This window comes from Gallus gallus, chromosome 2, assembly GCF_016699485.2.
Source record: "Gallus gallus isolate bGalGal1 chromosome 2, bGalGal1.mat.broiler.GRCg7b, whole genome shotgun sequence".
NCBI lineage: Eukaryota > Metazoa > Chordata > Aves > Galliformes > Phasianidae > Gallus > Gallus gallus.
The window spans coordinates 146,666,397-146,692,348 of NC_052533.1; the positions used below are offsets into that span (position 1 = coordinate 146,666,397).

A 25,952-nucleotide genomic window follows, 5' to 3' on the forward strand; every position below is an offset into this window, starting at 1 on the left:
AGGATAGGGCCCTGGGCAGCCTGATCTAGTGGGTGACAACTCTTCATGGCAAGGGGGTTGGAGCTCAGTGATCTGTAATGTGCCATCCAATCTAAGCCATTCTATGATTCTGTAATTCTATAATTCATACATGCCCCTGTAGCACTGCATCCTGCAGCTGCAGTACTCCAAACTTCATCCTGAGCTTACAGCTACTTAAACTTTCAGCTCTGGGCATTGTGATGACCACAGGGATGATGGATGGGTGAACCTTGTCCTGTGCTGGGAGGACACCGTGCTGTCATTGCAAACAACCCAGTCCCACTGAAGTCTAGAAGGGTTGCGTGATCAGAGGCAATAAATCAAAATTTCTGCTGCAAGAATAGTTTTAAGGCAAAGCTTGATATAAGTGAGCCCAGGTGTGCAGCTGAGCAACCAGGGAAGGTCCTCCGCTCATCTATCATGTGGAAGTGGGCTGGGAAGCACAGAGAAAGAAAAGTCTGTGTCTTGGCTAAAGCAGAACTTTCTCTAATGCAGGGCTAACTTTATGTTCACAGAGGGATTGGGGTTTATTAACTAAGCAGCTAGGGAAAAAAGTGTCAATTTGACATGATCACATACTACTGCTGCCTCAGATCTTGGTGTTTGGGGAGTTATCTGGGTACAAATTGGTGTAAGCCCTTTATCATCAGCACAGGCATTTTCTCATCTGAGATTGGACTTGGCTGCAGGAGGATGCAGCTTCCTTCCCCCACACATGTTTTATTGTATCTGCAACTTACCTCTCTGCTGATCCTTTGGGGTTTGGGTCTGAAATTGCTTCCTCCATCCTCTTTCCAACTCTTCTGGCTGTTGATTGGGTTGTAGTTTCACAATTTGTTATTCCCAGACCGGAGTTAGCTCATGAGTTCATGAGTTCTTTGGCTGTGCTTGGAGGAAAGCTGAGACCTGGATTCTCCCTAAGTAAAGCCCAGCATTTGTCAGTGCTACGGAGCACTGCTCGCTCAGGTCCTCCTGGTTTCTTGTCCGAGTGTCATTCCAAGCTGCCTGCCTTCCCCGGAGGTGGCATCTCGTCAGTGTTGGTGTCTGCAGTGGTGACATTTATAGTGCAGTTTTTCATGTGCCTTTGGAGCTCTCCAGACAAGAAGCTCTGTCCGCCTGTGTCATTAATATTATTTATTGCTATAAATCTCCCTTCTGGAATCTTTGGCCCTGGCAGTTTGAAATATTTGTAACCCTGCGACGGGCACAGCTTCTTTTCAGTGAAAACGGACCTGAAAAGGCTTGTGGTGGATAAGTGTTGCTGCCCAGGCGGCTGATTCAGAGCTGCCAAGGATGGGGTTTTCCTTCATGTTGCTTCTGTGACAGGGAAAGGAAGCAGTTTTCCCTGATTTTGATGGAGTTATGGGCTTGTTCTGAAAGCAGTTTTGGAAAGAGGAACTCCTAAACTATTATGGAGCTGTTCAGACCCAGCCCAAAACTGGACTTTGAGTTCAACTCTTTCTCTGGGTCTGATTTCCCTTGGATCCCTCTATTTCAATTAGACAGAGGCATTTTCTCTTGTTAGTTTGGCTGGATTGCTGTCTGACTGTCACTGGACACTAAAAGCTCTTAAATTAAAGAACACAGAGAAGGTTTGGCTTCTGCCTTTTCGTTTTGGTTTTACCTTGTGCCCAGCTTGGTAGAAGAATGCTATTGACGTACTCTGTTGCTACACCCACATAATAGAAGTGCTAATGATGAGGGAAAGGGGAATGATAAGGGCAAAAGGAAATTACACAGCCATATGTTCGAACTATACCTTTGCAAGATGTGATCGGTGTGATTAAGGGTCTTGTGATGGTGTTTTACAGTGTTTCTTGACAATTTGGTGGAGATGGGGAGAATCATAAAATCATTAAGGTTGGAAAAGACCACTGAGATTACCTAGTCCAACCATCAATCCGTTAACAGAAGGAAGGAGAGCAGGAGGCTGAGGATTTGCAGGGCAGCCTTTCAGTCTTTGGTTGTCTTGTCTGAGTGGGCTTGTGTCATCTCTTCTGCCTACCATGGTTGGTCTTTATGAAGTCAATCAAGTTTTAGAGTTGAGCTCTTAGAGCACTGGTAGTGTACAAATTCAAGTACTGAGTGCACTTGGAAACGTGTTGGTGAGATGGTAAGCAGTGAGATGCAACGTCCCAGGTTGTTGCAATACAAAAAAGAAGTGGATTTTATGCTGTTAGCTTCACTTTGCACAAAGGCAAGGAACAGTTTGTGGTATGCCTCTTACCTAAGGGGACAACGAGTTCAGAGATCCTCTCTCGACTCACAACATTTACTTTTTTTTTCTTCTTCTTCTTTTTTTTTTAAACTGAAAACATCCCGATGATGTCTGTGCAGCAGAGGAGAAAAAATCCTTTTTACCCTGGGGAAATAATGAAGCATAGAGAATAGACTCACAGTGTGCATCTTGGCCGGGTCAGAATGGCTGCTCAGAATGGGCTGACGATACTTTCGATGGAAAATTATGGCAGTGTTTCACTTTGATAAGACCAGAGCACTTTATTTGGAGATGAGTATTTTAACATTTATATTCTACCATTGTTTATCACCTGAGATTTGGGGTCTGGATAAGAGCAAAGCCTTTTGCATGCCTTTGCAATAACCAGCTTTCAAATTCACAGTTATTCACAGGTTTCCTTAAGAATAATGCTGCTTCTGCTGCAATGTTAACTCTTTGATTCAAAAATCTGAAAGGAAAGTTCTCACTTTTGCTTGGTTTGAGTTCCTAAGGTGTCAAACCACTCCCATCATGCACTGTGGGTCTAGTGAAGAGCTCATTAGGTTGGTGTGCCTGTGTGTATTGGCTAAGCCACAGGACTGAGAGCTTTCCCTGTGCTTGCAGATGAAATCGTGACCTTGGGGTAATTACTACATTGCTTTCTGCTTCCCTTTCCCCAGCTGCAGCACCCTTGCAGGTGACATCTAAGCCTGCCTGCATCCTCATTTTTATGGTGCCCTGAGCCTGAAGGGTGCTACAGAAAAGTCCAAGTGCTGTCATTTCCCCAGCAGAGCATTAGGAACCTCCGTTTGCTCAGTTAGTGAGAGCCGTGCCAGGGCAGAGCTGTGAGCATTTGGATTTCTGAGGTCCAAATCACACATTCTTGCCATTGGCACCTCATCACCCTGCCCTGCTGCATGTGGAGTGTGTCTCAGCTGATTGTGCCTCTTCTTACAGAGCCCTTGAACTGGAAATATTTCCTGAAATTTCCTGATATTGAAATACTGAGATGCTAACATGAAGAGGGGAGATCCAGCTGGGACTACCGCCCCTCCCAGGAGAGCTTTGTGCTGTCAATGGGGAAGATTATGGTGCAACTGCTGTGTTTACTCATGGCCAGTCCTTCCCCAGGTCTGTGGCAGCCACTGGGAGCAAGCTGTGATCCTGCAAATCATAAGCTCCATGCTGCTCTTTCTCTTGCTCAGCAAGGATGCTCTATTTACTAAATATGGTAGAATCCCCCTGAGTTTATCCAAGCGTTGTTAGCCTGGAGTGGATGGAGCATGAACCAGCTGGGTTTCCTCCTCCCACTCTCTCATAATACAATTAGGAAAACAGGGAGGACGTATGATGCCTGTTGGTGGCCCAGTGGCCAACCCAGCACTGTAACAACAAGAATTGCATTATTTTTTAAGCGTGGCCTCCCAGCAGAGGGGCTGATTTGTGACCTCACAACATCACTTTTCTGGAAGTCACCTGCTGCGTTTGCTTTGTCACTGCTGACTCGATGTCCATCAGCATGCACTGCAGGAAGAATTTGGGCTAACCCTCATTGAGTTTGGAGAGGACACGGAGTCAATGATTTTTGATGGGCTTTGAGAGAAAGAGGAATACCGATAGAGCCTGTGCACTGCTGCAGGTGCCAGGATGCAGAGTAACTCTGGGTTTGCTCTTTTGGTGTGAGATGTGGATGGAGATTACTATGTGCTGTACACGTATAACTGAGGAATGCACAAATAAGGGGTCAGCGCGTGAACAGATGCAAGTAAAGCAACAGAGACAAGGGTTATAGGAAATCCCTCTCAGTGCTGAGCTTCTGGGAGAGACAACAGCGGAATATATTAAAAGAAGGCAGGTAGCACACAAAGTAATAATAGGAGGATTTGGCTCAGCATGTTAAGCAGTCATCCCCACATCCCACCTCCTTCAGCTGTCTGCGGATTCGGCTGTCTGTCGATCCGACGAGCAGTTCAGTCGATATTAACATCTGACAGCTTTTGACTATTGAGTTTTTTACTCCACGCTTGTGGATTCGTTCGGGGCTTTCGCTGGAAATTCCAGGAGGTGGGATTGCTGCAGCTCTTCGAAGCCAGAGAGCTCCGCACAGCCCTGGCAGCGACTCTTCTGCAGGCAAATGCTGCATCACCCTCTGTCTCTTCATCTGAAGGGGACGTGGGAGAGAGGAGCATGATCAAGTGGCTGTGAGCTTAAAACACTGTGGGATTCACTGCTTCAGCGTGAGTAATACCGAGCCTAATTCACCCTTCAGTGTTCAGATGAGAAGAGCTCTGGCATTAACCAGGTGACCCCAGGAGCAGAGCATGGCTGAGGTTAGTCCCTTGGCTTGAGCTGAAATTAAAATCTCCCTGTCTGCATCTGGGGCACTGCTTGTCCAGGTGCTCCCGAGGGGTTTGGTGCTCATTTTGAACCTGCAGTGGTTAATGGCTTGTTGCCACGAAGGCAGCTTAGCAAGTGTGACAGCTGCCCTATTACCCAGCCATGGCTTACTGCTCCATTAAAAGAGATGTGGATTTAAGCCAGGACACCCGGGTTTTCCCCATTCCCACTTTCCCCTTTGCTAGGGGTTCAGAAAGCAGCTCTCAGTCTCAGCCTGCAATGATTTGAGCCATCTAGGGCTGGAAATTTGGGCAAAGTGGGGTAAGCAGTGTCTCTCTGTGTTGCCCTGTGCTCAGGACTGGTACAGTAGATGAGTGTGGGAGTGATTGTATGTGTCTGTGTACGTGGGAAGGGACAATGTGTCATCCACACCTGGCACGGTACCCTCCACAGTGATGGCAATGAGCAGGGGTGAGTTCTGTGAGAGGGTTTGTGTTGTTTCTCAAGGTGAAAATGCTGAAGGGAAGGAGGATAATAACCTTCAAATGGATAGAAAGGAGCTGAGGAAAGGGAGTAATCTGCTTTCAGTGTCTGCTGAGGATTGGACTTGAACTGCAGTGAGAAAGGTTTAGTTTAGGCTCAAGGGAAAACCTCCTGGGTGTGGAGAATAGGCAAGCCTCCATCAGCGGAGACAAGCTGGGGTTGGTTTGTATGGCTCTGGGGCAAGCGAATGGCTGAGATGATCTTGGCAGGTCTTTTCCCTGCCCTTTTGCCTGTAAACCAGGTCTCCTCTGTGTCTGCTGCTTGCTGTGTGAAAGGGAGAAAGTGTGGCTGAGGTGTAACACATTGCAGGAGGGTGGAGGAGTGGGTTGGGTGAGTTAGAGCACGCATTTGGGATGGTGCGTTAGGGCATGTATTTGGGAAAATCACAGAGTACATCCAAAATTGGACAAAGCATCTTGCCTGCTGACCATATCCACCTGTAACTCGTGTTCCACTGTTGTTTTACATCTATCACATGTAATTTGGACCACCGAGTCGCTTAGGAGGCTTAGTTACAGAGTGTGATTTGCATGACTGAGCAATCTGCTCAGTGCTGAATGGGCCAGAAGAGTCAACCCAGTCCAAAATAGCTTCCAGCTGAAATGCAGGAGAAAAAGCAACACATGGATACAGGCGGGTGTGGGGGCACATGTAAACAGTGTGAGGGCTTTAGTCATAGCAGCAAGTCTTGGCACCTCTGCCATCATATGCATTGCACCAACTTGGCTTATATGGAGGAGGTTTAAAGAAAGAGCACTGGATAGCTTTCTAGGTGGGTTTTTTGTGGGGGGGGAGGGGGAGAGCTTCTCCCACTGTGGAGTGCAACGTGGGAGACAGCACAAAGGTGCTTGTTTGAAAATGGTAAGGAGTGGGTGATGGAGGCTGGTTTCATTGGCTCATTAGGGGTGGGAGTCAGCGCATTAGCGCTAAATGGGATTACCTTCCTTTTCAAAGCCCTCTAAGGACTAAGCAGGTTGTGTTTGAAGTGAGAGATGGTTGAACTGTCAAGCATTTTGTACCTGTCTCTATTGTGCTTCACGGTGCTTTTGCCCGGAAAAGCCTTTTTTAGGTAGTTCTGACAAGCTCCTTCACCACTGATTCCTGTTGTGCTCTGCCTGAAGGCTTAGGTTGCCCTTGAACTGCCATGCAATGAGACATGGATGTTAAGTCATTATTATTATTTTTTTGCAACAGATGGCTACTCATTTAAACCAGAATTGAATCTGTTTCCGAAACGTTTGTGCCTGAATACTGTTACTCTCTAAGTATAGCCATGTGGACAAATTTATTGGCAATATTTTGATAGTAAAGGCGATCTTTAAGTGAAAATGGTCAATATGCATGGAAAGCCACTGTCATATTCTTAATTATGAGTATATGAGCATGAAAACTGCTGAAAGTTAGAACAGTCTAAACAGAAAGTCAGCATGATGTTGTGTGTGATAATGATCCTTTGAAAGTAAGTCTGTAGGTTGGATAATCTCTAGCTACATGCCCTACCAACCAGAAGGATGTACAGAATATATGCAATATATCTGTGAAAGCAAAATGACACTATCCTTTTCCCATAAGCAAGACAATGCTTTCATTTTTCATGACAAATTGTTCTTTTTGCTTTTTTAAATATGGCAGTAGTGTCAGCCCTTCCCTGGACAGGGAATATCTTACTACTGGGGCCAGTTTTGGTCTTGTTTATACCAAATGGGCACAGTTGTAAATCCAGAGGCAGCTACAGTTTTACTTCCCAGTCACTTAGTTGTGAATGAGATGAGCATCAGGTCGAAAGCTGACTCCTAGTGTGCTGCTTTGACATCAGTGGCCCATGTAAAGGGAACTAGGACCAGTAGCTCCCCAGTAACCAGCTGTGTGTTATGCTGGGTGGGTGAAAACATACTTGATCCCACAGGCTCTTCAGACTGCAACTGGGAGAAAGCTGTCACTTTCATCATAACAGCATGCGGCATCTGCGTGATGCACACAAATTACATCATGTGCTAAACAGCTGAAATCCCTCAATATTGTTTTCAGAGGCGAATTCCAGCCAACATGCTCCCAAAAGACTTGGACGACTAATAATGGCTTGGAAATGTGGAATCATAGAATCGTTTGAGTTGGAAGGGGCCTTTGAAGTCTACCTAGTCCAACTCCCCTGCAAAGAACAGGGACACCTACAGCTAGATCAAGTAACTCAGAGCCCCATCCAGCCTGACCTTGAATATCTCCAGGGAAATCTTTGGCTTCAAGATTTTTGGTTCAACCTTAGTTTGAATCAGGAACCATTGCCAGTGCAGACTCCTTCAGTGATTGAGCAGTGAGAGATGGGAAGATCCTTCCTGGTCCTTACAGGAAAGGAATCACAGCTGCAAGCAATAATTAAAGGAAATTAATTAAATTGTTTTAGGGATGTCTTGTGCAGTATTTGCAGAAGTGCTTATGGCTCATCATTTGGATGAAGCTTTTCCTTAAAAACTGGTCTCCAGTGGGCAGTAGTGCTTGAGGAGGAAGAGGATGGCAGGAGCTTGTTCTCCATAGGAGCATGTCTGGCAGAAGTCTTATCATAGAAACACAGAGTATCATAAGTTGGAAAGGACCCACACGGATCTTTGAGTCCAACTCCTGGACCTGGACACTCAGGACCACCCAAAATTCAAACTCTATGTTCAAGCGTGTTGTCCAAACGCTACTTGAGCTCTGGCATCTTGAGGCTGTGATCACCACCCTGGGGAGCCTGTTCCATGCCCACCACCCTCTCCGTGAAGAATCTTTTGCTAACACCCAACCTGACCTCCCCTGATGGAGATCCATGCCGTTTCCTTAGATCTTCTAGACACCTCGTTTCTGCCTGCTGCCAGATATTCCCCTGATGGTTTTCTCTCCACGGCCAAATCAGGGAGGATGAGTATTGCCTGTTCTGCAGGGAAAACTGCCGGTCTGGCATTACTCACCAGCACGACACTGATGGAGTAAAACAAACAGCGGGTTGTTTTGGAATAATTTGGTGAAATGCTGTCACCTGGCATGGAACCAAAATACGGCTTAAAACAGGATAAACACAGTCTGGATTCCCCCCTCATTTTCAATTCCTAGTCTGACATAGTATTATTTCTCTCTCTCTCTCTCTTTTTTAATGTGTGTAAATCTTACACATTTCCCTGCAAGGGGCTGCACGCTACTGCTATGAAGTTAAGTCGAGCTGAGGACACAGTAGTGGAAGCAGAACAAGATGAGCAATGCACAGATAGGCACTGTAAATCATTTTTTGACTTTGAACTGACTGTCCTCTGTGTAGTACAGAGAAGGAACAATCCAGACTACAGAGAAGCAATGAAGGAGGCTCATTTTTAATATCTTTAGACACTGATCATGTGTCCATACTCTAAAATAATACTAGTAATAATAGTAGTATTAATAGTATCAAAGTACAGAACAAAGGCTCTATCACTGCCCTTTAATTGCCCCCACTGTATAATTGTTATTACTGTTTCTTCACTTGTTCCAGCAATGCCCAGGGATGGTCCAGGAATGGAGTGGTCCATGGACATTCCACAAGGCAGTGTGGATAAGAGCCTTCTGCATAGAACCTTGAGCTTGTATGAGCATTAACTAAAGTATATCACTTTGTTCCAAGGTAACATGGGCCAGATGCATCCTGGACCATCTTATTTTCAATTACAGATATAACAAGATAGGGTTTTACTGCTTACTGCAGTGCGTTTGATGATGCTATTGCATACTCTGAATTATGTTCTATCTGCCTCCGCCTTCTCTCAGAAGAAAAGAGAGCGTGCCCATAGAGGTATTTGCTTATTACCAGTCTTTTTTGTGTGTTTGTGTTTGTGAAAAGTGGTTCTATTTTCTCTTCCAACTAAAACGTGCTTTAAAGGGAAAGGCTGAAACAGAATGAATCTTACTGTATGCATAAAAGCAAAGATTTTAAAAACAGACCCTCTGACTGGCTAGTTAACAAACAGTTAAACAAAAAACTCTCTGTTCTCTCTTCTTCATAGCTCCCCGTGTTAATACTGCACAGCAGAGAGAGAGAGATGCTTGTATTTGCTTGTCCTGATGTAGCTCCAGGAACCCCCGAAGGCATTTACACATATCAAAAATCCAAGCTGAATTAAGCTCTGGAAGAGAGAGGGAGTGTGCTATTATTCTCTTCCATTTACAGGGTTTAAAATAAGCCCCTGAGAAGTTAAGGGCTGTGTTTTCAATCTGAAGCAGATCGTTTGAGTGGACGTTGAAAAGATTGGCCTATATAATGGAGCTATGCATATACAGATGACCTGCGGGCAAGCTGGGAATAGACCCCATGCTCTTTGCTGGTCGTCCCCAAGCTCAGCATGCTGGTTCCCAGTCTGTGGCTTGCAGAGGGATGCTGATATTCAGCGGGGGCTCATTAAGCAGTGGTTTCACTAGTTTTGCAGTGGGAAAAGGGTAGTGAAGGAATAAAACTATGTATTTTAAATAATAGTAATGGGCTATTTAGTGAAAATCATAGAATTGTAGAATAATTTGGGTAGAAAAGGACCTTTAAAGATTATAATATTGTACCTCCCCTGCCATGGACACGGGCATCTCACTAGTTTTGACTGCTCCAGCCCCATCCAACCTGGCTTTGAACACTAAAGGCCACCTGTTCCAGGGCCTCACCACCCTCATGTCAAAGAGTTTTTTCCTTGTGTCTAGGAATTACAGAATCATACAAGGATTTGGGTTGGAAGGGACCTCAAAGATGATCTAATTTCAACTCCACTGCCATGGGCACAATTGTCAACCACCAGAGCAGGATGCCCAGGTCTGCATTCAACCTGACCTTGAACACCTCCAGGAATGAGGAATGTTTAAGAACAGATGGCTAGGCAGGAGGAGAATACTCCCTAGTATTAATACAGGCATGATCCAGCCCTCCTTGATATCAGGACTTCACATTCCAGAATTGGGAATGCATTCTGGTAGTTGAAACAGCAGCAGCAAGCTGATTGCTCTGCTGATGAGTGGCAGGTAGATAATGCGCGCTGTTAACTCCCGTAATTCTCCACCAGACTGAAGGAAATTATCCTGACAGTTCCTATTAACGAGTGGTTATGTGACCACTCCTCTGCCCTGAGAGCTTCGTCAAGGCTGTTTACCAAATGCAGATTGCCATGTTGTATCTTGAGAGCAGACTCAATACTGAGTGAAGAGCTAGCAGTTGTTAATAAATAGCAACACGTTAAGGTATCTCTCTGGGTGATTTTTGTGTACTGCAATTACACAAAATTGCCTCTTAGACTGGCCAAATTACATAAAAGGAGCCCTCAGTTCCACAAGTACATTCCCAATAATGGGCACCTATTAGCTTTGACATGAGAAGATGGTAGTTATGATATGAAGGGAGCAAAATGAGGTACTAATCCTTTGAACCTCTCTCACAGTGACATGGGCTGATCCAGGGAAGATGTTGGAAAAGAAGTGGCAAGGAAATTATTTGTTAATGACACCACCGAGGGATTTTCCTGCAGGGATCTCAAAGCCCTCCTCAGAGGTTGGAAGATACTTTGGTGCCTTCTCAGTGCTCCTCTGCTCTGAATTAAGCGAACCCTGTAGGGCTGCTGCTAATTCTGACCCACCAAAAAATCTCCTTTCAGTGTGATCCCAGTCCTGCCTTCACGTCAGGTCCTTGATACTGCCTGTATTTTGAGGCCCTGCTTTTCCTCTCTCCCATCCCTAGAAGAACTTGTATTAGTGTTTATGACACAAGTTGAAATTTCTCCTCTGGTAATGCAAGCTGAAATGTCTGTGGGACAGAGCAGACCCACAATAACAAGTGCAAGAAGTACATCTTCCAGGAGATGAAAACAGAAAACGTGGGCCTCACCAGCTGGCATGGACCCCTGCGACTGGATAGCTGGGTGTCCTTGCTACTTTCATTGAGCACTGTGTGAGCAATGGCATATGAACATCACCTTCTTGTGCTATGGGATGGGATATGAACAGGCAAGGGCAAGGCTTTACTCCTTTTCGCTCTACAGAATCCTCAGAGGTGGATACGTGCATCAGCAACAGCACTGTGAGCTGAATTGTATCCAGAGCCTTGTTCTTACTCAGATTATGGCTGAAGATGAAGATACTGCATATTACCCTGAAAGAATAACCTGGATTGCTGCCCTTGGGGACAGGGAACGTGGGTATGAACAGTACTTGGCTGATGGGTGGTAGCTGGAGATAACACTTGTGATCCATCACGTTCATATCTTGCTCACAGATTTTGTTACCTGTATGCCACCAAGATAACACAAAAAGCCTGACCCCGAATGAGAAACCCAGAATCTAACCAAATAGGGATAAAAATATTTTCAGATCTTTTTCATGGATGTCAAGCACATCCACCATTCATTCATTCCTCTTAGGTTGTTTTCTTACAGCAATGACATAAACCGCTTTGTTCAGAGTACTGTCACTTTCATGAGTACTGGTAAAAGCATTATTTTCCAGCAATTTTAACAACTCTTTGATAGCTCTCTGCTTCGAAAAGAGTTGTCCAACCAGCAACAATATCAACAGAATGTGGCTTTAAAAACTGCTCAAGAATTGTGAAAACCCTTTAGTCTAGTGGCACAAAAATGGTTTCTGAACAGTTCCTGGAGTAAAGCATATCCATTTGGTCTACTTCTTTTTCAGAAGAGTAGGATGAGCCCCATTGTTTATGGCTTATGAGGAAAGGTAGAGGGTGCTGGATTGGTCTTACAGAGTGGAAGATAACGACAGCCTGCAGATATTAGATTGACAGCTGCAAAAATGATAAAATCAAACTCCTCTCACTTGCATGTGATGATACAAAAGGACAAGAATCACAAGCCATAGCTTGAAAGATCTATGTGGGATGATTAGGAAAACATTTTCACAGGCAGAATAGTATGGTCTTTTAGCGTGGACGTTGCCATGACTCGCCTCACCTAAGGCTGGTGATAGTCTTGCTCCAAGCAACAAGTTGTGTTAGAAGCCTCCAGATGTCCGTTGCAACCAGTACTTCTGCAGTTCTCTACTTTCATGAATCTTTAATTTCAAATATGCTTGCAGTCAGGCTCAAGGCAACCATTCTGAATTGCAAACACATTCATAAAAACAAAGTGTAGCACCTTAGGTTCCAAACGTCTGCATTCAAACTGGGAGAAAAATGAATGATTTAATCAGTGACTTTACTAGTAGGCTGTCATACCTATAGAGAGTTTGTTCAGCCTTTCTCAGTATCAAAGATGGGGGAAGCAAAAAGAGCAGCTTGCTTGTAAGGTCTCAGGCAAACTGCATGGCATTAAGAAGTAGCATTTTTGACTTTGTTCTAATTGGAGCCTGTTTGACCCTGGAGCCAGAGCAGGGTAATGGAACAAGCACAGCTCAAATGCAGTCACTTTTCACAGTGCTATGCAGAAACTAAGGGGAGGAAAGAAAGACACGTAGAGAATGCAGAGGGAGGAGAGCCAAAGAGAAGTGTTAAGAGTGAAAAGGCAGGAAAGTAGTCATGGAAAAATGGTCAAATTAAGGAAGAAAGGAAGAAAAAGTAGAGGAGAAAAAAAGGGCTGAGAAAGGAAGAGGGGGAAATAGAAAAGAAGAAAGTAAAGCAAAATTGTGAAGGAGTGTCCTTCTGCCCTGTTAGGCAGAGCGATGCAGTGGCAGGACAGCAAACAGCCCCAGGCAGTAGCACTCGTTATTTCCATCCTAGCTGATGTCATTGATTGCTTTTCTCCTCCTTTGTCATGCTTGCTGACAGAGTCCTGGGACTTGAGACTCTGCTCCTACTCAGCCCAGGCAAAGGTTTCTTTTCCAGTTCCATAGGACAACAGTCTCATCTGCATTTTGAGATGCTTCTAAATGCCATGCATCCACAGACATGGGGAGGTGAAAGAGGCAGGGATGGGCCATTTGGGACCGTCTTCTGTCCAAGCAGGTGGATCCACTGAGTCTCTCATTTGCAAGCAATGACTTCATTCCTCAGCTGTGATGCTGGGAAACTCCTGTAAGACTTTCTGTCTCACTTTAAGAGCGCCTTGATGTCATTCTGTTGGTATTGCTATTTCTTTTTAAACCAATCTTTCTTTTTCCCCTCTTCTTCCTCCAAGGAAATTTTCCTTGCCAGCCTCAGATCCCACAGCATCCAACCACCTTCTGTCAGGGGGTTTAATTAATCAGAAGAAATAAAACAAACGATGCTTCATTTGCCAAAGGGAAGAAGTGTAGGAGGTGGAAAGGAAGACGAAGAGGACAGAGAAATCTTAAAAAAGAAAAAAGAAAGCAGAATACTAAGCTATATAGGTCTAAGCCTTTAGGATGTCTTATTCCCAACGAAGTGACCTTCTGCTCTTACTACAGTCAGTGTTTTCTATACTTATCCACTCTCACAATACCAACAGAACTGGATGGATGAAGGGATCAGAGAGGATGTGGAAGTGAGGGGAATTAAGGTTACTGTGTTTTGAATGCTGGGAGAAACTCTACTCATCCATTAAAATCCAAACTCAATTTCTCATGTTGCTCTCAGATGGCGTGAGTTGCATGTCTTGATTTATTTATTTATTTTTGCTTTAATGGAGCTCCTCCCCGACTTTTATCCAGTTACCCATGAAAAGTCAGTGAAACAAGGCCTACTTAAATCAAATGTCACAATCGATGCTCATCCCGGGCCACCGTTTGTGTGATGCGAACTCATATTGCCGAAAGCGAGGAGCAGGGAGAGAAAAGAGGGTTGAGAGTGAGACTGGAATGAGAGAAAACAAACCAGGCCACGTCTGAGGAGCTTGTGCTCCCCAGTTTATCACAACCATTCATCTCTCAGGTGGGGTTACTTGTTTTCTGCAGGGAGCAAGCAAAGCAGAGATAGCAAAGGGAGAAGCTGTGATTTCGTGCCGGAGATTGCATCTCTTTTCCATATCCTGACTAAATCAGAAACTTCTGTTCACAGAAGAACATTCCCCTCCACATATCAATTTGTAATGAGCAGGAAACAATATTTCAGCACTCAGAGCACATGGAACGTGTCCAATTCCAACTTTTTTTTTTTAATGAGAGACAATTTGAAATGTTAATATTTTCATTTAAATTTCTTACTTTGTGTTCACGTACTTCCCCCCCAAAACAGCTTCTAACCTTTCAGAAATATTTGGCAGGAGTAAGTTCTCATGGTGTGAATAGAGTCACATGAGTTGGTGTTAAAAATCTCAGTGATCCAAGTCTTCATAGAGTTTAAGAGGAAGAATCAATGTGTGAACTGAAGTCTTTTCTGGAAGTATTTCAGGAAGCTCTAGGTGGGGAAAGATGCAGAACCTTTCTGGATAGATTGATGAGGCTCATTGCCATGTTGTTCCATGTTTATACACAATTGCTCATAGTTCAAAGGACTGAGTCACTGCCTGAAATCCAGTCCCATAATTTCAGCAATCTGAATTGGGTTCAGCATCCAGAACATTGGTGTGTATGGATTCGCATAGGATGCATGGTGTTAGATCCAGAGAATCCTAAGCCTCCTATTTCACGAAGGAAACTCAATGAAGGCATATAGTCATGTTAAGGTACTGACATGTCAGAGCTAATAGGATGAGCAGGGAGGAAACGTTGCAGAGTTAGCACCCCACTGCAGTTCAGTTTGGCTTTCAGTCTGCAACTGATCTGTTTCCAGTCAGCTCTGAGTAGAAATCCCACAAGCTGCCTGTACTCCTTTGGGTGTATAAACCCAGTTGGGTATTCAAGCCTTTGAATTCAGTGCTACGTTTTGTCTTAGATCCCTTAAGCTCTTGTGCCAGCCTTCCCAATAGCCCCTGTGGGGTTCACAGCAGCGCTATGGTAAAAGTTTTGTTCCTCGTTAATTCCCCCCTTGAGATTCAAAATGTGAGAGGTGCTTTTGGTTGAAATATGCAAGTAAGGAAGATCTTTCCAAGCCCTTTAAACTGCTAGGATAGTTCAACTCAGATAACAGTATGTTGGGAAGTTTCATCTCTTCTTCACAGTGGGCTCTGTGGAGTAAATCTAACTGTAGGCCCTCAGTCAACAGACATATTTGCTTTGCCCATGTGTTGAGTTGGCCAGACTCCATATAAGCACAGCACCGAGCCTTGCCTAATATATTTTGCTTTGCAGAAGGCTCAGTAGCCTGGAACAGAGCTGCAGTAACCTCTGCTTCATGATGTCCTGCTGATTGGAGGTTCAGGTTGAGCAGCCTCATGCCTGCCAACAAAATAGTCTGGACAAGTCCTCAGAGGACTGCCTGTTCCATTCCCAAATTCATGCGTAATTGATTTTTCTTTTCTTTTCTTTTCTTTTCTTTTCTTTTCTTTTCTTTTCTTTTTTTTCCCCTACCCTAAGCCCTTGCTATGTCAGAAACCATCTCACCTCCATAGCTGCAGCAATAGGTGTTGGTACTGCGCCAATCTAATGACAACCTTGACTGTGCTCCCACACCTTTGCGTAATCACTTTAAATAGAGGGGCTCTGGTGCATCTGCTGCATGGGGGGTCTACGCTTCTGTGTCCTCCCGCCAGCAGAGATAACTGACGTGGAAATGAGAAACATGCTGAATAAAAAGCCTGCAGCAGAGGAAACCAAGTGGGAAAGAGATCCTAAGAACAGCGGGAGTTTAGTGGTGTTAGTCTGGCAGATACAAGCTGGTTACGGAGTTAATCCTAGGGAAAGCAGAGGACTAGAATAGGAGTAGTTACAACAAGTGTGTTTGTTCTTGGTGTTGCAAGGCGTGGTGAGTGGCAGATCTCTTGTGTTGAAACAACAAAGGGGAACCATTGCATGCCAGCATTGTCCGTAAGAATCCCTGCATATGAAGAAATGCCTTGACATGTAGCATAAGAGCGGTGAAGTGATGTATGGTATGACTAGATGCTGCTCCCTGGGGAGGATATACATCTTATTTTTCCTTTGCTTGCTTCAGCTCCTCTCTTGCCAGATGGATGTTTGTAGTCGGTGGAAGATTTTCACCTTCTTTTCATCCTCCAGGCTTCAGCAACAGCCATTCCCAGAAGAGCTCGTTTGTAATCGTTCTAGTGTGGGCAGAGCTTTCTGCTGTTTCCTCATTAATTATCTTTGAAGTTCCACACTGGATGTGAAGGGTCTGATCTCCTCTCACAACCTGTGCCTTTTACACACCTGACTACAAGTATCATATTTTTAACCTCAAACTTAACACTGGTGTATGTGGGAGCAGAATGAAGTCCAAAGAAAGACAGGGTCAACCTGAAGTAACTCATGCGCCTCTCTCCTATTTGTTTGTATGTGTAGTGTGATGTGAAGGTCAAGTGAGTTGATGTACAGTCAGACAATTAGGAGGAAAATCCTTGCCATGAAACTGAGCTGGTAGCATTTGCTGAGCATCTTCAATGTCTTTTTTTTTTTTTTTTTTTCTTTTAATGTCTTACTTTCTCTCTTTCAGAACATGGAAAAGGTGCTGGTCCCTTCTGTCACGTTAATTGTAGGCTGTGGAGTATCTTCGCTGACACTTTTGCTGTTGATTATCATTTATGTCTCTGTTTGGAGGTATGGCTTTCATTCTCTTCTCTTCTTGTTGGGGAAGGTAACTGTCTCTTGATCTGCATGGATCCTGGAGGTTTTGCTGTCCCATTTTGGGTGTCTGTTGCCTGAGGAAGAACTACTTTGTAATGAGTGGGTCCTGTAAAAAGTCATTATGGTGGCTTAGTTGGCATTTCTCTTTCCTTTTAGTGCCAGAGAAATTAGTACAGTGAAATTAGTACTATGACCTCATGTAGTCTCATTGTTCTGTTTTCAAAAGCTGTGTGTGCTGTTTTCTATGCCTTTATATACCCCAGGAAACCTTGTTTGCAGAGAGGTGGACGTGCACTGCCTCCTGGCAGGCAAGTTGCTTCAAGGTATTCTGGGCTGGCTCTTTGATAACATCAAAACATCCTTGATCCATTATGAAAACATCTGGCCTGAAGTAGTAACAGTACTTTTCAGGAGCTTAAGGATGTTACATCTTGTGGGTGAAATAATTCTCCGATCCCTTAGCTTTGTTCTGCCTTTGGCTTCAGATGCATATGAGATTCCTTGGTATATCCCATTTCATAGAGCTCCTGTACACCTCTATGGAGGTCAGATGCAACCTTAAATTGCCCCTTTGTAGGGGTTGGAGTGATTTTATAGGAGAGTCGTATTAAACAAAGGTCCACATTGGCCCACATCCCTGTAAGATTCATGTTGGTGGACTGTTGCAAGTCTGAGAAGCCAAGATGTGCATGGGATTCATGGCATTCCACAAGATCTGAGTTTACACCATGGAGACCCATGCCTTTCCTAGACTTGTGGCAGACATGCTGAGAGCTTCATGACTCTAGATAAACAGAAGAGGAAAATCAGGTGAATGACCATGAAATTGAAAAGGAACGGCTACAAAGAATGTACTGTTCATGACCCTTTGTGAGAAGAGATCAGTGCAAGACTCTTACTTTGTCAAGTGATCTTCTTAGTAGGAAGGGAAATGTAAATTCATTTTAGATTTGTGAATTGAGATAACATTTTCTACCCTTTATTAGAGGAAAGAGACAAGAGAGTTAAAAATGAGCGAAAAGAAAATGCACCTTTTGTTGATACTGTGACAGTGCATAGTGGCTAGTTAATTATGGTGAGTGCTCTGAGTTGAAGACTGATCATAATAACGTTTATCTAGAACTCAGGTTTTTCCGTGCCTGGGGTATCATTGGATCTGCTCAAGTCCTTGTCCTCTCCTGCTTTTCCTCAGGCTGGGCAGCACTGGGCAGCGCTGGTAGGTGACTTACTGGTGTCACTGGTGTCAGGATCAAGTGGAAAGTTAGGAGAGAGGAGTGAAGAGCAAGTCTTGGAGTCTCACCCTCTCTTTCCTATCAGAAATAAGTGCAGGATCTGAAACTTAAGATCAGACATGAGGTTGAATCAGTTTGGAGCATGATGGAGTCATTTGGAATAATGCAATATGTTTTCTTGCAGGAGCATGCCCCTCAATATTTACTGTCATTGAGGACAGTAAAGTTAATTGTCTGCCCTGTTTAAAATATACCCTTTTTAATTTCTAATTGTATCCTTTGTGTTACTACGCCTATACCCAAAATGATCAAGTTCAGTATGAATGGGGGGACATGTCTATGGAAGGCTTGAATGGGCATTTCTGATTTAGCAAGGGATGGACATGCATTTCCAAGTGATCCTGAGACCAGATATATCTTGATTAAAGGGCTCTCTATCCTAAGTCTCTCTGTGTAAATATTTGTAAAGCATGATCAAGTGATCTCTAGAATTTCTCTTTGGTGCGCTGAGTTTGTTTCATTTCTTATCTGTAGATCATGTTTTCATGTTTTCTGAACTTCACAGCATTCCCGTGGCTGAGCCCTGAGCACTCTGTGTGTCCTTTTTATTTTAGGCATAGCTGCTGGACATGAATGTGCTGTTCTAATAATGGTCTCAGGAACATCATATTCAACATTATCTCCTGGCTTCCACTTCGTTTTGTCCCTAGATGTTATACAGTTTATCAGACAGCAGCTGGAGGAATGCTCGCAAGGGGATGAGCAGTATTATTCCAGCTGTTGTTGCTAAAATACAGGAGCCATATCAAAATGAACTATTTTTTGAGCATGGGAGAAACTCCATGTGCCCCATCTGCTTGGTCTTCTGTGGAGCACACCCACCAGAGCTCAGCTGTTTTGGGGAGCTTTGGCTGTGAAATTTCTCATTCAGATCTCTGGACAAAGGCCTCTGGAACATGTATACATAGACTCAGCTTGAGTATGATCCTCTTCTGATGAATAGACTCACTGAGGCTGACAATCTGGAAACCTTCCCAGAATTTTGCCCAACTAGGATTTGTTTATATATGGGAAGCAGAAAGATAGAAAGGCAAAAAAATAAAAATAAAAAGGAGAAAGGAACATGGTGAAGAACAAGAGGCAGAGTAAAAAGGAGGTGATCCCAACTTTGGACTGCATATCAGAGGGGAAGTGGTTTTATTCCATTCAAAACCTCTAATAATGGTTGTTTCTTAGTGGCACCTACTCAGCCATCAGCATGACCAGCATGAGCTTCTTGATGCAAGTGATCGTTTCAGAGGCAGCCAACTTGGCACAGCCTCACTTCATGCTGGACATTGTTTCTGTTTGATGGCTGTTGGTGGCCTGTTGGTGGATTTGCTCCAGTTCCCAGTAGACAGATGGCTGCAAAAACTCTGCTACAGATGGTGCATCTCTGGCCTTATTAGCAGCCTCCGTGGAGAGGTCAGTGACCCATTGGGCCGTAGAAGTGGAGCAACCTTGTTACCTCTGGTTATGGTTGTCCTAGGTCACAGCTGAAAACCATGTGTGTGGGCCATGTTTTCCACCACCTGTATGGAAAATAGAGGTATTCAGAAAATAAATAATAATAAAGAAAAACACCTTCTCACTTGAAAGCTGACTTGAAAATGAAAAACTGGGGAGAAACAGAATTGCTCATGGGTCAGAACAGATTGAATGACTTAGAGCTGTACTTCTTTTCGCTTTGGTCTGTGCCACTTCTTGACAGGATGGCGTTTCAGAAGCAGCCCAATGCGTTTTCCATCCCTGAACCCAACTACAGTTCAACAGTCTCTGGAGTCAGAGTGACCTTTCCATAGCATGGAGATCAATGCTTGCTATTGAATAGCTCTTCCACCAGCCTGTCAGCATGTAGGGCACGGCAGCAGCTGAATGAATGCTGTATCGCTGAGAGATATCGGTGTAAGCTTTTTTCACTCCCTGTCCATAGAGGCTGAAGATTGATTTAGTGGTTGTCAGTGAGCTCTCAAGTGGCTTTTAATGCTTGCTTTAAACCCAAGAGCTCTGCTTTCTGCTGGGGAGGCTGAGGCACTCTGTGGTCCTGGTGGGAGGCAGCAGGAATGAGTAAGATTGTGTGGAGAAGGATGCGTATGAACATCACGAGAAAGCAAAGTTGGCTCAGTGTTTGCAGAGAAGAAGGGAGCGGAATGGATACAGAGAGACAAACTGCTGAATTTTCCCACGTTCTCCATCTGTCTTGGGCTTCCCCACATCCCACAAGACCCAGGCCAGAGCAGAAGCTCCCTACATTTGCAGTGAGAGGTTTTCCAAGCTTCGGTGTCTGTGTGCAGTGTGCTTTGATAAATAGGCAGAGTCCACGTTGCAGCTAGGGGATAGTGAGAAAGCACTCTGCAGATCTGTCATCTGGCTAAACATCAAGGCCTGTGTATTTTCCATCTCTGCTACAAGTTCCTGCATTCTTTTGCCAAATGTTCTGGATAGGAATGCTGATTTCTTTCTGTGGAATATCCCTGGGCTGGAGGTGATGCAGGAAAAAGAAAAAAAAGCAACCATCATAGCCTGTAAATGTTCAGTAGTGAGGTCAGGCTGACAAAGAGGAGTATGGAAGCATTAGGAAAGCTGGTTCTCAACTCTATTTGAAACTGATAAAGTACATGAAAGGCATGAAAAAGGGTTTCTATAGGTAAGACAGCACTAAAGGATGACCCAAGGAAATGCTGAATGGGAAACATTCTGATGGAGAAGGACGTGGAAAAAATCAGGGTAATTAATCACTGCCTTCTTCATCTTGGTCTACTGCCAACATTTGCTTCCATGGACTCAGGTCCCAGAATCTTGGAGCAGAAACTGGGGGAAAAAGTCACTATCCGTCACCAAGAAAGAGAAAACTGAGAACTATGTACAATGGATATTTGCGTGCCCGTGGCTCCAAATGGGATGCATGGAGTGTGATGAGATGGAGCTTGCTGCACAGACGTGCCAGTATCTATCATCTGGGCAAGTTCAAGGTGGTTTGAAGAAATGTTATACTCATCTTTAAAAAGGGCAAGGAGTTGGATCTGGAGAACTACTTGCTATCCAGCCTAATCACAGACTCTGGAAAGATTAAAGAGCGAATAATTATAAAGACTTTCTCCAAGCAAAATGATGGACAAGAGAGTGATTGGGAATAGATAGCACATATTTTTCAGGGACAGATTGTACGTGACTGACCTGTTTTCCTTCTGTGATGGGATGACTGGTAGCTTGGACAGTAAAGAGAAGTGGGTGTTGTATATTTTCTCATTACCAAGGCCTTTGACACAGGCTCCTGTAGCATCCTAGTAAATAAACTAGTGAATTTGGGCCTGGATTAATCTGATAAGGCAGATTAAAAACTGGCTGAAGTTCATGCAGGCTCTGGGTAATGGTTAAAGATTTGAAGCCTAACTAGCAGCTGGTTACTAGCAGCACCTTTCAGTGATTGGTACCAGGACCAACATCATTTAATATCTTCATTAACAGCCTGGATGATGGGGAAAAAGGCACCCTTGGCAAGTTCTTGGATGACTATACCGATATGGAAAGAGTGATTCATATGCTGGAGAGCAGCAATAGCAAGCTTCAACAAATTGGAGATATAGGCTGGAGAAATCTTACACCAAAGACAAATGAACACTTCTGCACCTGCAACAGAACAACAGCATGCAGCAGGACAAGCTGGAGGCTGGCTGGCTTCATAATACTTCCAAAAAGCCTCAGGGGATCCAGCTGGTGACAATTTATACATAACTCAGCAATGCAACTGTTCAGCACTGTAGGACTGCATTAACAGTAATGTAACCAACAGGTCAAGGGAAATTGTTATTCCCCTCTACTTGACTCTCTTGAGGCCACATCTGGAATAGCATTTCCATAATGCCACACAATACAGGAGAGATATCAACAAACTGAATCGAGTCCAGTTTAAGAAGCTAGAGAACATAATGCTCAAGGAGAGGCATAGGGAACAAGGAAAGCTTGGCTAGATTGAAGAAAAGAGATCTGTTAAGGAGGAGTCGTGGAGAAAGAGGAGTCATAAAACTTGTAGATGGATACAGTGAAGGATTTAGGGGCAAGGACCACCAATTGCATCACAAAAAATTCCAACTGGATAGAAGAGAAAATGGCTCTTCACGATAAGAGTGGCTAAAAACTGAAACAAATCACACAGAAGAGGTTATGGCACTTCCCATTCTTAAACGTTTTTGAAATTTGATTGGACAAGGCTCTGAAAAACATGACAAGACTTGGAAATCAGCTCTGCTTTGGGCAGAGGATTGAATTGGCAACTCCAGAGGGTTTTTTTTCCAAGCTAAATTATTCTGATATTCTGTGCCAACTCACACTTCATTTTTTGGAGGTTCAGGGATCTGGGGAAGAGGAACTTCTGGTAGATAACAGGAAGCATGGAGAAAGAAAAGGCTTTTCAGGGGGGAAAAAGTGTGAAAAGAGCTGTTTATTGACCCCTTACTTTGACATGCAGACCACATTTACCCTCAACTCATTTTTTACCTTTTTTATCAGGGGAAAATTCCTAAATGAGCATTAATGCCATAGCGTTCCCACATAGACTTAGCACATCCCATTCCTACCAGCACAGAGTCCAAATCTCCCTTTCTATCCCCCAGAAGCTGCTGACTATAGATTTGATACATATCTTACTTCACACGATCAAAGCATCGGTAGATTTATGGCTTGATACCCTACAAATGGAGTAAGATTCAAATGACCCTCATTATTGCATTTGAAACAAGTAAAACAGCAAAATCTGAGATCAAACTGGCCAGGGAATAACTCCAAGCTTCTTTTACTTGCAGCAAATCCAGTTTCTAGCTGAGTTGGAAACCTAAATTTTGAAGTGTGTTATGGGGTTGGGGTGTGTTTTGAGAAAGAACTACTTATAAACCAGTTTTCTAACAAAGCTGATGTAAAGTGTGCCTACTTTTCATCAGTAACTTTTTTTTTGTATCCGGAAAAGCATATTCTCAACATTCATATTTATCTAGAGGAAGAACTCTCAGGGAAGTTAAAATCCAAGTTTCACAGCCTCCAATAGATTTAAAGCACAGATTCATCCTTGGCTCAATACAGATATGCAGTAAACTCATCTTGTCGTACCAGTCAGAGATGCAAACTCTACAGCCAGAGTGTGACTGACACGCTCTTGCTAAAATTAAGTAATGAAATTGAATTCTTAGTATAAATAGTTGATGTACTGGAATATATAAAATAATCCTGCATTAGCCTACAGGGATGAGCTGTCTGGTTAATAGATCTGTTTCTAATTTTTATAGACATCAGTTTCTACTCTTTACTCATCTGGTATTCAGGCTGGGTACTGGCTGCATCACTGAGATTACTCACATGTGTGAGGGTTGGTATGGTCAGGTCCTGAGTCAATCCTTGAAGACTTGTACTTTTGCAGTTCCCTTTTAATTTTATTAGGTACATAAAAGCGCCTTCAAAGAAATTTTCCTCCATAGCCAGTCATTTGAATTAATTGTGCTCATACTTCAGCAGCAAGTTGCTGCTGTGCTGCACATTACAAATGAGAAATGACAAGTGGCTTGCTCCTGCAAGGTGCTGAAGGCAACAACTTCCTAACTTGGATTCCTGATGTCCCGGACCCACAGTTGCAGCTACATATTTGGCCTAGTTTTGAGAAGTGTTAAGCCTCTCCATCTGGAAAAAAAAAAAAAAAACACGAAAAAAACCCCCACCAAAAACACAATTTCTTCTCACTTCTGGATGTGTTGTTAGGTTAAACAAAGGGGAATGCTGAATCACAAGCACTTTGTTGTGAAGATGCATGCATTCGTAACCTGCTTTCATCACCAGCATGCTTGTGGCTCTTCTTATTTGGGAATCTTTCCATGTGTTGCGTGTATGTTTTCTTCTAAGCTCCTTTCCAAGTCCCCTTCCAAGTAAGCAGAGCTGAAGGGGACTTGCAGCACTCAATACTATTTTAGAAAAGGTTCAGAGTAGGGAGCAGGCTAGCCCTCGATTTGTTGGCTCATGCTCATAACTCCAACATTGATGGGGAGGATTGAGAAATCTGTGCACCACACCCAAGCTCTCCTCCTCCTTCTTCCCACTGTACTTGTCTGTTTAACACACAAGATCTGAAGAAAGTGGGCCGTCTCTTACCATGGGATTGTGTAGAGCCCAGTGGCTCCATGCAAGGTGTAACAGGGTGGATCTCCTTCCCCTCTTCTCTTTCTGCAGGTATATCCGCTCAGAGCGCTCGGTCATTCTTATCAACTTCTGCCTGTCCATCATCTCCTCCAATGCTCTCATCCTGATCGGACAGACCCAGACCCGGAATAAGGTAGATATGTTGGACCTTGTTTGTTTGTTTGTTTGTTTGCTCCTGATTTAGCATTGAAACGATCCGTTCAGGCACTGCTTCCTCATTTTTCCTCCATCTGTTAATTAGCAACATGTCAAAGACATGACTAAATGGCAGATTTCAATTTTCTCTCTCGCTCGCTCTTTGATAATTTGTCAGCATCCTCAGGGCTTTGATTAAAACCAATGTGATATTTTTGAATATCTGCCTAGAGTAGCTGGCACATGGCACGGTGAAAAAACATGGTTATTTGTGAGGCTTTAACCATTTTATTTTCCAAAAATTACAAAGGAAGACAGATTGAGAAAGAGCTAAAAAAGCGAAAACACTCAGAATCTCAGCATTACATTTATTTCTACAGCAGCATTTATGCTCCAAGCCTAAAGCGCTTGGCAGATGTTAAGGAAAGCAGCCACCAAGAATACCTTTCTTGGAGTGGGAACCATCACTGTGCACATCATGCACGTTGCAGAGCTGAGACCACAAGAGACTTGCTGCAAGTCACAGTGCCATTTGAGCTGTGAAGACAAGAATTGAGCATGCATTTTCAAGCCATGGGCATTGATTGCAGGGTACTAACATGGCTTTCCGCATTAGAGATGCAGATGGAGAGGTGTTGTGTTGCTTGTATGACTTTTCTCCAGCTAAATTACTTTCTCTGTTGGCAGCTAGCATAACAAATCACTGCTCATGTTTAGTACTTTCCTATTGTACATCTTCCTCTCTCTTCAAGCGCTCCAACCATCTTAACTCATCTGAGCAGAAAACTGAGGCCAAAAACGTCTTCCAGCTCCTCCTGCTGCTGAAGTCACGATCAGAAATCAAAATTTAGCTTTTAATTAACAGTAACCAGCCAATTTTTTCGAGTCTGGACTTTGACATCCAGAGCATGCTGTCACTTTTGGAAGCATTTCTGCAGAGATGCCTCAGGCTTTAATGAATCACAGAGACTCATTGCTATGCGAGGCCTTTTGGGTCAGAGCTGGGTTATGTTTTAAAGAAAGCTTTACAGCTATTTGAGTCATACCTGTGGAGAAAAGTGTGGGGAGATGCAGCCAACTGGCCCCGTTGCTATTAAACCAACACATTCAGAAGCTATGAAAAGCAGAGCTGTCTTTCATGGACAGCATGGTTTGCCTGGAGCAAGAACTGGGAAGAGGGTGATCAGCTCTGCATTGCTATTCTATGGGTGCATTGCAACCTCAAGTGTGTACTAGGAGCAACTTTTCATAGAAAGAAGACTGAGAGATGCTCATCATGTCCAACCATGGACAGACCTCCTATTTGGATATTCTTCCTCACTCCAGGATAGGAAGTGGATATTGTCAACCCTCTCCCATCCCCTTAACAACACAGTTGGGAGCCCAGATTCCCTCTCACACTTTTTCTCACATTGCTTTGGATGTTCAGTGTCAGAGCTGTTAGTGGGGATTCAAAGCTCCCGGCTGTAATTGCGTGAGGCAGATTAGCTCTTTGGACATACATATGCATGAAACACCATAAATAGAAAGGTTATTCTTGGGTTTCCACTCAGCCATCTAGTAAACAGTCTCTGTCACAGAACAGAGAAAGAAAACTGAACAAAGAAGAGATGAAAGACTGTAAATTTGGAACCTATTCACATTCAATCATTGATAGTGGAGCTTCCTAGAATATTAGTGATTGAATTATAATTGCAGTTACACTG

The 25,952-nt window shown here is 43.8% G+C and overlaps 1 protein-coding gene across 5 annotated transcripts in view; it reads left to right on the forward strand.

Annotated features, from left to right (window-relative positions):
* The window catches only part of ADGRB1 (adhesion G protein-coupled receptor B1), an 86,986-nt gene that overhangs the window by 2,064 nt on the left and 58,970 nt on the right, over positions 1 to 25,952 (forward strand). For 4 of the 5 annotated variants that reach the window (XM_040695023.2, XM_040695024.2, XM_040695033.2 and 1 more), the window contains exons 2-3: positions 16,530 to 16,633; positions 24,142 to 24,244. In XM_040695023.2, the coding sequence (XP_040550957.1) occupies positions 16,530 to 16,633; positions 24,142 to 24,244 (207 nt within the window). The remainder of the gene's footprint in view (positions 1 to 16,529; positions 16,634 to 24,141; positions 24,245 to 25,952) is intronic. The other variant, XM_040695048.2, reaches the window with a different exon arrangement.